The 13,383-nt window shown below is 41.3% G+C and overlaps 1 protein-coding gene across 11 annotated transcripts in view; it reads right to left on the bottom strand.

Moving 5' to 3' along the window:
- The window catches only part of fryl (furry homolog, like), a 141,809-nt gene that overhangs the window by 92,883 nt on the left and 35,543 nt on the right, over positions 1-13,383 (bottom strand). For 8 of the 11 annotated variants that reach the window (XM_079673730.1, XM_079673721.1, XM_079673726.1 and 5 more), the window contains 2 exons: positions 4,897-5,105; positions 2,893-2,946 (listed from right to left, as the gene is read on the bottom strand). In XM_079673730.1, the coding sequence (XP_079529856.1) occupies positions 2,893-2,946; positions 4,897-5,016 (174 nt within the window). In that variant the 5' untranslated portion in view covers positions 5,017-5,105. Of the gene's footprint in view, positions 1-2,892; positions 2,947-4,896; positions 5,106-11,606; positions 11,928-13,383 lie in introns of those variants that run through there. The other 3 variants (XM_079673729.1, XM_079673722.1, XM_079673728.1) reach the window with 2 other exon arrangements.

The following is a 13,383-nucleotide window of genomic DNA, read 5'->3' as shown; positions in this document are numbered from 1 at the left end:
GGATTATCTCGGCAAAGGAGAAGTGCTCACTGTCACAGATCTTTTCAGATTTGTGAACAATATTTGAGAGAAATGGTTATTTTGTGTTTATAGAAAATGTTTTAGATCTTTGAGTTCATCTCATGAGAAATGGGAGCAAAAACAAAAGTGTTGCGTTTATATTTTTGTTCAGTGTAATACATTTTCCACGGGAGCCGTTCACAAGTCAGAAGCAGCTGTTTTTCAAAGTGCACACATTTCAAATGTAATATATATAAAAACAAGCAGCGTGAGACACAGAGCAGTAAATCCTGTTCCTAACGAGTAAACACAGAAACCAGACATCAGCACTCTGATACCTCAAGATCAGAGGAAACGAGGCGGTCAGTGTGTGTGTGTGTGTGTGTGTGTGTGTGTGTGTGTGTGTGTGTGTGTGTGTGTGTGTGTGTGTGAGATGATGGAGAGTTATGAAGCTGCTCTGCCCTGATGGCGCCGTGCAGACGCTGCCGATTTACTGCTGAGGATGACACAGCGTTTCTCCCTCTCTCCCTCTCTCTCCCTCTCTCTCTCTCTCTTTCTCCCTCCCTCTCAGGTGTGTCTGGGGGGGGGGTTGGATCTATACAGTGTTCTGCTGGCTGCACACAGTGTTCTGCAGCTCCTTGTCTCCACAGAGCCCTGCAGCATACGGGACACTTCAGAGCTAAAACTTCACTTTCTGTCGTCTCTGATTATGTTTCAATAATTTCTTTTTAATTGAATTAAATAAACCCGGTATTAAAAATAGGATTCTTTCGTTTAAATGCATTTTATTTTTGGAGTAATAAAGATAGAAACATTTCTTAAATCTTGTTTTGTGAAATCAAAGAAATTGTATAAATGACATTTTTGGGAGAAATCTCGTCGGAATTTTCTGAAAAAAATGACGAGATTTCTCCAAAAAATCCCCCAAAAAATAATATACAAATAAATCAAGAAAATGTTAAATGAAAGAATCCTATTTGTAATACAGCGTTTATTGAATTACATTTTTTTAAATATTATTCAATTTGATAATAAAAAGAGAAAATATGTTTTTAATATTTTGGCTTGAGAAATAAATATAGGAAATATTCTTTCTTGGATATAAGTTGATAAACAGTGGTTTGGTGATTCCCCGTATCGCTGTGAGTCGACTGTGTTGTTAGGTCAACATCATTTATCACTGCATGTAGCTGGATGTAAGTTTTTCAAATGAAAAAGCATCTGGTGCGCTTGCAGGATAACATTGAAGAGGGTGCTCGTTAGGGCTGTACCCGAATATTCGTTCGTTGGAGTACTGTTCGGGTTTCAATTTCGTTATTCGGATATTCGTTTTGTCCCCGTTTTTTTTCAAAATTGAATTTATTGAAGTCTCCAATATCAACGTAAGAGCTTGTGCCTCTTCGGGGGGTGCTAACACGTAACCATAAACGCTATCGTTTACTTTCTCCGTCTTTATATGTAGATATTACTTTTCCTCCGTTAATCTCCGTCACGTTGTTTCCATAGCAACAACAACTTCCTGTCAACAGCGCTAACTCTCCTTCAAAATAAAAGCATGTCCGACACAATGCAATATATTTTTCAATTTCAAAGAACACAAATTGGGTTACATTAACAAATAACTATAAAACAACAATACTCTAGGATAACAAAATGAATGTTGTGCGGGCCGATTATTCGAATATCCGCTGCTGATTACTACCGTAGCCCGAAAAATGGTATTCGGGACAGCCCTAGTGCTCGTTAAACAATTGAATACTAAATTCAAATGTTTGCAATGTGTTTGAACTCCGATCTGTTGAGAAGGTCCTTAGGGTTCATCATGACACTGTGTGTAATGTTATATAATGCACCGTTCTTTGCCATGCCACTCTAATGTCACTCGTGGGATACATACTGTAGAGTGTTGTTCAAAGACAGGCTGGGACCAAAAGTGATCCATGATCCCAGATTGATCGCCTTATTGAACAACATTATAGTGACCTATCTAGGCCTTCGACAGCCCAGAACTACACCGGTAACAGTCCCTGTCATTATGCTTTGGCTCCAGATTGTGATGACGCATCGTTCTCTACCGGGTAGCAAGGGGGAACGCTTACTTTGGAGAGTCTTGAAGCGCATACAGGAGAACTGGTGATCACTTTGTGTCAAGCTGCAAGAAAAGCTTCAGAGCTAAAACTTCACTTTTTGTCGTCTCACTATTTTTTTGTTGTAAAATATATTTTTTATTTCTCCCAAAAATTTAAATAATAATAATTGTCTTTTACACAAGATTTAAGAAATGTGTATATTTCTAAAAAGATTACATACAAATACAAACATGTAATGAAAGTATCCTAGTTGTAATACAGGGTTTATTAAATTACAATTAAAAAAATATTATTTAATTTGATAATAAAAAGAGAAAACGTGTTTTTAATATTTTTAGCTTGAGAAATAAATACGTTCTTTATTTAATATAAGTTGTTAAAATAGTTGCTTCAGGAATCCCCCCTAAAAACTGACATTGCATTCATTGTGCTTTTATTTTTATCTCAATGTGTGCATATGTTTAAATGTGTGTTCATTGTGTATAAATGTATATACATATTTATACATATTTGTATTTTTTATTCCTCAGAATGTGGGAAACAGTATTTCGATCTCTGTCTGAACACACAAACTTAAAGATTGACAATAAATCCTGCGAGATATATATTGCGATTTGAAAAGGTAAACACAATTTATCACTTCAAGTATTAGTAATATTTCAAATGAAGATTCATCAATCTGTGAACATTCTCTCATCAAACATCACGTCCAGGTGATCATCACTCTGAGCCGCAGACTGAGTATCAAAGCACGATGTTGGTGAGAGGGAGAAAGCCAGATGAGTTTCCATCGTCCACTGACCTGATCAAACTGAGCGTCTTCCCCTCTCTGCAGCGAGCGGGACAGAGGCTTCTCCTGGGGGGGGGGGACAGATAGCATGTTAGAGCTGAGAACACTGAGGGTCAGAGAGAAGGCTGCACTGAGTTCATGAGGAGGAAGAGGAAGGAAGGGATGGAGTTAGTTAATGAAGCTGCTATTGTCACTATGGGTCGTATTGTCTTATTTTCCCAAGAGCCCCCCCAAATGACTCCTGTTGGAAGTTGCGCCCCCCCCCCCCACACACACACACACACACACGGGGGGGGGGGGGCAACAGCTGTAACTAAAGTTTAAAAGTCTCAAAATGCTACAACTCCTGTCCCAAACTGGATGAATGTGAAGTATTTAGTTAAAGGAGGATGAAAGCGTAACTAAGGAGCTCTATTGGAGTGACTCTGATGGTTACTGGACTCAGGATTCATTCATGTGGATTCCCGCTGAATGAAGAAATTAAAGGACGGCGCAGAAGTGGAAACAATTCACAAAGGGATCAAACTGTTTAAAACACATGCTCAAAGTAAGCCGGATTCTGCCGATGTGTTTATTTGGATTCAAAAGTTGTAAATAATCTACAAAATGGAGGAGACCGATCTGATCGGAGCAACTGAGACAAATAATCTGAAACCGGCATGGACGATGACTATGTTTTAAAAATGTGCTTATTCATTAAAGCCCGGTTTGGACACTTTACGGGCAGAAGAAACATTTCTATTAAAGAAAGAATTATACATTTCTGTCTTTTTATGACTTTATTACTAACTTGAATTGGTATTCAAATTAATGAATCAATTATTTTGTATATGTTACTGTAATGAAGAGACAAGGCTTTTAAAAAATAAAGTCTAAATATGATATTTGGCCCCAAATCATCTGAGGCCTGGCGCCCCTCCTGCGATCTTTGGCTCCCCCCCAAGGGGGGCGCACCCCCAGGCTGGGAACCACTGTTCTAGAGTCACGCTTAGGGGTTTAAAATGTCAGTCCATCCCAGTCCCTCAGAGTCCAAGATGATGAGTTCAAATGTCCAAAGATATTGCGCCTCGAGGACTCTAGCTCTTCTTGAGTTTGTATTTTCATGTTTACCGGTAATTGCATTTATTGTAATTCTCTAGATCAGGGGGTCAAGCTGTATTTCATCTCAGGCCACATCAGCTTTACGGCTGCACTCAAAGGGCCGGTTGTAACTTTAAGACTATATAAATAAATATATAATTAAATATATGAAATAATGCATTATATCACATTATTGCCTCTGATTTGGATGATTATCAGATTGGGTAATAACTTCATAAATAACTTCGTCTGAAAGCAGAAGTCTGGGGAAAATAATTGTAAGTCTCTTCAGTGCACATGTCACAAAATGAGATGCATTGTGGGACATGTAGTTTATGGGCAACGTGCTTCTGTAAAGCGGCATGTAACCATATAATAAACGTATTATATTCTTTGCAAGCTCTTGCAGGGCCATAAAAAATGAAGTCTTTAGTTTGACACCCCTCCTTTAGATGTATCAAGCCTCCTCTAACTGCAGTGAAATGTAGAGGCAGTGACCCATTGACATCAGGACGGTAGAAACTCTGCAGATCGTCCGTCTTAAAGTCGCTCGAAGTGAATATTTCTACCCTTTCCTTGTTGTTCGGAGTCTGAATCTTTATGGTGTTTGCACTTATTGTAAGTCTCTTTAGATGTATCAAGCCTCATCTAACTGCAGTGAAATGTAGAGGCAGTGACCCATTGACATCAGAAACTCTGCAGATCGTCCGTCGCAAACTGAAAACGCATCTATTTTGACTGTAACTTGGAAATGAAGTTATTGATTGAAGAAGCACTTTTTTAGTTAACGTAGGCCTTGTGACTAACTCCCCAGCTCTTAAGATGGTATGACTCGTTGAAGTGTATGACCCTTTCCTTGTTGTTCTGAGTCTCTATGGTTCTCTCACTTATTGTAAGTCTCTCTGCGTAAAGGCTCAATGAAATGCTTTCGCTCACCAGCGGCTCGGCCATCACCATATCGATCTTCTTCTCCGCCTGCACGGCGAACTCGGCGAACAGACTCTTGATGACGAACTCTCCGGGCTTCAGCTCGGGGTCGATGGTGATGCTCGACATGGCGGCTGCGCTGCTGTGTTTCTCCCAGAGGAGGGGGGGCACCGAGGGGGGGGGGCGCCGTCTACTCACACTGCTGATGGGAGCAGAGGCTAAAGAGAGAGGGGGGGGAGACAGGAAGTTAGATCACACTGAACACACTCAAACTGTGTTATTATGAAGACAAGATCAATGTTTAAAGTCATAAGCAAAAAAAGTAACGTAAAGATTAATTTTAAAAATGAATACCGCCCTTCCCTTATATTCCCAGTTATCCTCTCTTTCATATCAGAGTAAATACGTCTGTCTGTCTGTCTGTCTGTCTGTCTGTCTGTCTGTCTGTCTGTCTGTCTGTCTGTCTGTCTGTCTGTGTGTCTGTGTGTGTGTGTGTGTGTCTGTGTGTCTGTGTGTCTGTGTGTCTGTGTGTCTGTGTGTCTGTGTGTGTGTGTCTGTGTGTCTGTGTGTCTGTGTGTCTGTGTGTGTCTGTGGTATTGAATGGGACCCTCTCCGTACAGGATGACTCTAGATGGATCATCTCCGCAGCACGAAGGTGCAGATACAAATCCAAAGGAGAAATAGTAGGCTTATATATTAAATACAAATAAAAGTAAATAAAAAGTATTGAAGGAGCGTTAACGAATATAGCATCTGAGCATATTTTGCACGTTAGTAGAGCACAACAGTTTTTAAATCAACAGGAAGTGGTGTATCACCAGGTCAGTGCACGTAGTATTTCTAGGATCTATCACAGCAGCACCCTCATAAAGAGCCAAAAGGAAACATGTCCCACTTCCTGAAGAGCCTCTCAGTCATTACACCTGCAGGGAGGGTGGCCTCGTTAACTGAGCAGCACTTTAGGAACTTATAATAACGATTAAAGTAAATGGTCTGTACTTATAAATCTCTTTATCAGGTCTTCTCGACAGGGATCGAAGCAGCAAACTATTGGTTTAAAGACGAAGCACTCCCTCACAGCTAGGGCTGAACGATTAGTCGAAAATCGATGAAATTATGCAATTAAAAATCAGAAGGCCTGCAATTTCTTTTACATTTTTTTGTTCTTCTTGTGTGTCAGTCATCCACACCAATCAGAAGTGCTGTGCTCCACATGTACCAGCCATTGTTAACCAATCAGAAGTGGCCCATGATAGAAGGTGATAGACAGATTGATCCAATCACCTGCCAAGTATCTTTGAAAGTGCCCGCCCTTTCCAAAGGTCTTCCAGTGGAGCTTTAGATGGTTTGGTGAACCGTCTGAGTCAGGTTAGCTCCATCACATGTTTCTATCACAGGGTGAATCTTAAACTGAAGCTTGACTTTAAAGCAACCCAAAGGAAGTTTCATGTAAGTTTAGTTCTTTCACTCGTAGCTCGGTGCGAGACGGGAGCACGTTGATGCGACCTTCCTAGCCGGAGATATGGCCGCATTTTACAATAAACTTCCGTTGGGTCGCTTAAAAACAAATATCGCAAATTGAATCGCAATATCTGTCAGAAAAATCTCAATTAGATTATTTCCCCAAATGGTGCAGCCCTAATCCCAGCCACAGTCGTGTTGTGAGTTATGAGGAAAGTGAAACTGATCCTGCGTCAGGATTTAAAAAACTGGAGCTTTGCACATTTACATGAGGCTCCATCTGGTCATCCAATTCAAATATGTTATGCAAATATTAAAAAGTGTTCAGGGAGAGTCAGAGGGGAACACATGTCCAATCACATACAGGTGTAATGTGTATGACTCCTTTTAAATACTAAATCCAGTCCTCAAGTCATCAGAGACAGAAATAAAGTATAACTTATTCATCTAAAAATCCCAAACTGTTGAAATTGTATAATTTCTCCCATTGAAAACAAACAGAGAAACAGAAAACTTTTATAGCGTCCTGTGATTTTACTGCTATCAGGAGTCACGCTGTTCTTTATTTATAGAGCAAATTAAAGAGAGTGTGTGCGTGTTCCTGTATGTGTGTTCCTGTATGTGTGTGTGTGTGTGTGTGTGTGCACGTGTGTGTGTGTGTGTGTGTGTTCCTGTACGTGGGTGTGTGTGTGTGTGTGTGTGTGTCCATGAGCACAGAGAGCCTTTCAGAGTTCCCTCTTTGTTTACTGTGCTGCACCAACACCCCCGATGATGTCACATAGCCAGCTCCTCTCAGCCAATCAGAACGCAGCGCACTCCCCCCCCAACACTTGACTCTCACGACAACAAGTAGAATAAATAAATAAACAAGAAATGCTTTGATCTGATTGGCCGAGTGTAGTTAATAACATTTATAAAAATATAGAAAATGACGGCAATAAAATGTAAAAATAAATCAACACATAAAAGTCAATAAAATAAATTAAATGAACACAAAGAATTACAAATATGGAAAAATAATATGTCAAGTTTAAAAAACACTTAGTTTATAACCTTAGTGTATTTTATCTTATTTATGAATTATCAAAACATTAAATAAAAGGATTTATAAACATATTGAATACAAATAAAAAATCCTGCCATAATAACTTAGTGCGAGGAAACACTGATGAAGCTCCGGTTGTTTTTATATTTAAATCTGAATGCAAAAAGCTCCAGCGTGCTTTGATCATATGTAAAAAGCTCAACTGGTATTTCAGGTGCAGAGTTATTCTGGGCTGAATCTGGAGGAAGTTGTGTTGGCTGTGGTTACAAAATGCAAAACAGTCAACGACAAGTTTAAGACACAAGGAGAAGGAGACATGTGGGGAAACTGGTTTGGATTTCCTACGTATTAAATCTCACTTATGCTGTATTGTGCGTCTGACAATAAAGCCTTTGAATCTTTGACATAATGAACAGGTTTGAATCTAAATGCTAAACCGTAAACAAGTCTCAGATCAGCGGAGGCTTGCGATTGGTTCAAGCCGTCACATGCTCGCCCCTGTCATCATTCACACAGAACTACAGGCAATGTTGTCGAAGTATGACAAGGTGCTGAGGCGGGAACAGAGTTATTAAATATCTCTGCTACAGATGACTCCATGCTGGGTGTCTGCAGCTCCCACAGAGAGAAGACCTGACCGCAGAATAATACAATGTTTGTTGTGAGAGCAGCATTACACAACCTCAGACTCCACCTACTCACAGCTAGGGTGAAACGCCCGCTCACTTCCTCTTTAAGGAACACACACACACACACTGTAGGAATGCAGGTCCGAGTGTGTGTACGTCACTTTTTTTAAGAAAAAGACAAAGGACTCACTGCCTGTGTGTGTGTGTGTGTGTGTGTGTGTGTGTGTGTGTGTGTGTGTGTGTGTGTGTGTGTGTGTCAGTGCCAATTCGGCTAATGTTCTCAACATGCTCCGCCTGACAAGTTATAACTAGTTACACCAAAACAACATTAAAAGGTGGGGTAGGTAATTCACTTCAGAAACACTTTATATTCCATGGAATGCTCTTAACATCCCGATAGCAATGAATATCTGAAGTGCTTTGACAAGAAATACATAAAAACATATCTGTGGAAGCCGTAGCGCTGTAAAAAGCACGACCAATCATCTGAGCCGGCCCGGCTAAAGTAACTGGATGGCCTACCTGCCTGTCAGCCTTCCATCTGTGCACAAACTGATCTCTGCCCTCATTGGTCATGTGCACGTTCGTGTGTGTTGGAGGAGGGGCTCTGTGAGGAAGTCTGAAGGAAGGGGCAGATTGTTTCGGGTTGTGTATTTTCAAATTCCAGCGCACTCGAGCTGCTTTCTCCAAAATGACCTACCTTTAAAAGGTGATATGTCATATATTTTATTTCTACTTTTATAATGTTCTAATCATAAATCTAATCTCCAGAAGCAAAATGCTAACGTGATGCTATAAAGGAGCTACAGCCGAGTCCAGCAGCACGACTTCAACGTCACGCCAACTTCAGATCCATATTCAAACACACAGATTCTAAATGGAAGGAGTTGAAGCGTTTGTTTGAACAGTCTGCAGGAGGCAGGGACTTGCTTTCAAGCAGAACAGAAACTAACTTAGAGGAGTGTTTACGTGTTCGGTGTAATGACGTACAACGGCCTCCACGACTTCTGTAGTCCTATTCAGCCACTTGGTAACAACCATCGTTTCTCAGACACGTCCACTCTTCAGAAATCACCAGTGGGGTCACTGCTGATGGTTATTAATAGATCAAAACAAACTTCATGCTAGTTTTAATGTCTTATAAAAGTATCCCTATAAGTGTTTAATGCCCTGATTTCTTATTTATTTCATAACTAACTAATCAAAGGGAAAATAATAGACCCACGTCACGTTGACATCATTTAATATAGAGGTTTTTATCTGCAAGACCTGCATCTTTAAAGCAAGCCCCCAGGAAGTGCTCCGGACTCTGTGCCAAACATTCGTTGTGTCCAAACGGCGGTACCACAACTTCCGTATCAGTCTGTGACGTCACCCGGTGCAGAAAGACTTTTTCCCATTGACTAACATGGGGAAAGAGACGTCTGTAAATCAGTGGATAATTTTTTTAACTAAATAAACTACCCAGTCTGAACTATGTTATAGCCCTTATGAGAATCATTCGGTCCTTAAAGTTGTAAAATGCACTAAAAGCCAAAGCTAGATTTATTTTCTCTCTCCATTCATTCTACTGAGCCGAGAGTGGGAGCTCGGGGGGCGGGGCTTAAGGGGGGCATGCTCTGTGAGCGCACATACGGGTTCTTCTGCTCTGACAGCCAGGCATGCTGGGTAATCTGTGACACTTCGCTCTCTCAAAAGTTGGGCCATTTTGTCCTCACGAGCAGCTCTCATAGGAAAGAACGAGGCCCCGCCTCCCACGCTGTATCCAGTTCTTATTATACATCCATGAGACTCCTCTGAAGTTTTTATGATATCATTGAATTCAATATTGTCCCTCACGTCATAAAACAACTCCCTGTTATATCGACAACATTGATATTGATGATTACCCTCTATTACTCCAAACAGTAAACTCCTATCATGTGTGGCCTTTAGAGCCTCTGCTTGTTTTCCTAAGAGCTAATTATAATTTATAGAGCGGTTATATTTTCTCCTGACGTCAGTAAAGGACCTCCTTTATTTCTGCTGCTTTAATACACTGTGGGAAACTCTAATAATAATAATGATAAAAATCCGCTTATCTTCATTACTGCTCAATAAAAATCTGAATGTGGCGGCAAATCAAAAATCTCGTTAGATATATCATTACATTTACAATCCTATTAAACTACAGCAGGAGCAACACCGTTTGTTCTGGACTGAGAATAGAAACATTACATTAAAGAGGCCCGATGCTGCTTTTCAAATTAGGGCTAACACTATTTGCATCCGACATTTCCATGAGGAGCATAATGGGTGGTGATATGTGCTGTGACTCAGCATTTCATCACTTCCTGTCCCCTGGTCTGGAGGTCAATGATTGTCTGAATGTGATTTTGATTTTGATTGTTATCTTGAAATAAGGTAGGTGGTTTTCACGAGCTGAAGAGATTTTAAAATACGTCAGTAAATAACCCACTGGTGGATTATAAAAACTGATGATGCTAACAAGTGTCTAAATGAGACGACTTAACATCATCACGTCCAACATTAGCCTCCTTTAGCTTAGCGGTGGTGACGTGAAGTCATGTGACCGTGCTGTAGTTCCTTTATAGCCCAACATTAGCCTCCTTTAGCTTAGCGGTGGTGACGTGAAGTCATGTGACCGTGCTGTAGTTCCTTCATAGCGTTAGCTTTTAACTTCAGAAATCATGAAGTGGTGTTAACATGTGGAGATTATTCTGCTGAACTAAAAGTATCAGAATCGTTTGTTTGACACAGAGATTATTTTCTGACATAATCCAAAATCACATGGAGAAATCCCATTGGACCAGGGCGATGCTGCCTTCAGGGACCAACACAGATTCACCACATCCTGCAGCACTCTATATGGGCTGTAATATGTCTGATATGGGCTTCATTATTTGCTGAAGCTAATAATAGGAGGAAGCCAAAAGTGGATCAATAGCAGGGAAACATGAGCTGCTGCAGGACAGGAGGAAGGAGAATAATGGAGGCGCTGTTGCATCATGCAGTTTGAATTGATCTCAAATAAAAGCATTATACGTAAAGCATTCAGTGGCCGTGCAGCAGAGAACAAGAAGCTACCCGTCCTCACCGTGGTGACGTCAGCAGCGGCGCCTTTAAGTCTACTCTCAAAAACATTTACATTGTTCAAATACATTTTTGTTCATGTTTTTACATTTAGAAACTTAAGGCTGCATGTTTTGTGTTTACCTAGTGATGAAAAACATGTATTTGTGGGGAATTGAAGGCAAAGTTCCATGACTTTATTCAATTATTGTACAGTTTTATGACCTTTGAGCTTAAGTGGTGCAGATTTTAGACGTTTAAAGCCTCTGAAAATATGCAATAAGCAGAAATAAGGATGAGAAAATGTTTGCTAAAGTTGCTCAAGAGTATATGTGCGGGACAACAGGAGCTGCCAGCTGCACACACATCAAACCAGCTAACCCCAAACACCATCCGTCATCCTGACACCTGCATTAATACCTGCTCTCACTCGGGAGGAGATGTGTTGATTGTAAATGTGCAGGTACGCTGCTGCAGATAACTGAGGTATGTAAACACGACGGGCTACTCACAGCTGCTGCTCCACGACTTCAGCAGAGACTTGATGCTGATCTCAAAGAACACAGAATCCTGCAGACTCAGCATGGCGGCGGCACGACTTCACACCACAAAAACTCTTTCTATAAAAACATCCCGGTGGTCGTGCACCCACAGCACTATCCTCCACAGGTGCAGCAGGACGGCAGCATCCTGAGCGAGGAGGACAAGAGGTTCCTCCGGAGAGAAGAGCTTTATCCAGAGATAAGAGTTTAGTTTCCTCCAGAGAGAAGAAGTTTATCCGGAGAGACGTTACTCAGATATACTCAGAGATACTCAGAGATACTCAGAGAGATGTATTTCCTCCGGACAGATACTCAGAGATACTCAGAGAGACTCAGAGAGATGTATTTCCTCCGGACAGATACTCAGAGATACTCAGAGAGACTCAGAGATACTCAGAGAGATGTATTTCCTCCGGACAGATACTCAGAGATACTCAGAGAGACTCAGAGATACTCTGAGAGACTCAGAGAGATGTATTTCCTCCGGACAGATACTCAGAGAGACTCAGAGAGACTCAGAGAGATGTATTTCCTCCGGACAGATACTCAGAGATACTCAGAGATACTCAGAGAGACTCAGAGAGATGTATTTCCTCCGGACAGATACTCAGAGAGACTCAGAGATACTCAGAGATACTCAGAGATACTCAGAGACACTCAGAGAGACTCAGAGAGATGTATTTCCTCCGGACAGATACTCAGAGAGACTCAGAGATACTCAGAGAGACTCAGAGAGATGTAATTTCCTCCGGACAGATGTTACTCAAAGAGAAGAGTTTAGTTTCCTCTGGAGCGATGCCACTCTGAAATGTGTTTCCTCTGCAGAAGAAGACTTTCCTCCAGAGATGTGTTTCCCAGAGACACTCGGAGAGATAAGAGTTCAGTTTCCTCCGGGTATCATGTCTCTCACAAAGTATCCAGACGGGAGTTCAGAGCCTCCTCATCTCCTCTGGCGCAGCGTGAGAGTCCAGCTGAGCAGCGAGTCTGCGACAGAAGTCTAAACAATGCAACATTCCCTCTCCTCCTCTCTTCCTGTGTGAGTGCCAGCCTCCCCCAAACACTCTCTGCCTCCCCATTGGCTGAGCAGCAGCCCCTCCCCTTCTCCTCTTTTCAACAGCAAACAGAGAGGGAGGGGGAGGGCTGACGTCATCAAAAGGCTGCGACTGCTGATGTCAGAGCTGCCTTCCCCCCGTCGGCCAATCAGAGCCTGACTTCCTGTGCGATCCTCACAAATACTGATGCGTCACTCTGACTGCAGCAGGAGGCCGGGGGGGAATATAAATATATATATGCTGTTAATAACTGCAATATATACCTGGCTGCTAAATCCTCAGAACTCTTACAGGATGGGTTTGTACAGCATTTTGTAAATTGTGTAACTTTCTTACAGCCATAAACAACACACTATTTAGCACAAAGACTACAAGTGTATTACAAATGTTATTTGTATGCATGCTTCTCAGTAACATGAAGCTGTCTTTGGATCTTTTCTGCTGGAACAAATGTAAATGTCCCCTCTGTGGGACGAATAACGGTATTCTGAAAACATGGAGGGGGGGGAACACAGACCTCTGCCCTGAATTATTACAATATTGTGCAAAACAAAGCAAACAAGCCCCTCCTCTCACACAGAGTCTCAAATATGTTGAAATATTTCATCACAACAAACCGTGACTCTAAGGTTGCACAATACTGGGAAAAAACTGACATGTGAGATATGTTAAGAATATGCACACTATATTCTTTA

The sequence above is a fragment of the Notothenia rossii genome (assembly GCF_949606895.1).
Source record: "Notothenia rossii genome assembly, chromosome: 1".
NCBI lineage: Eukaryota > Metazoa > Chordata > Actinopteri > Perciformes > Nototheniidae > Notothenia > Notothenia rossii.
Note: the sequence above shows the minus strand (reverse complement) of the source record. Positions and strands in the feature narration are given on the sequence as shown.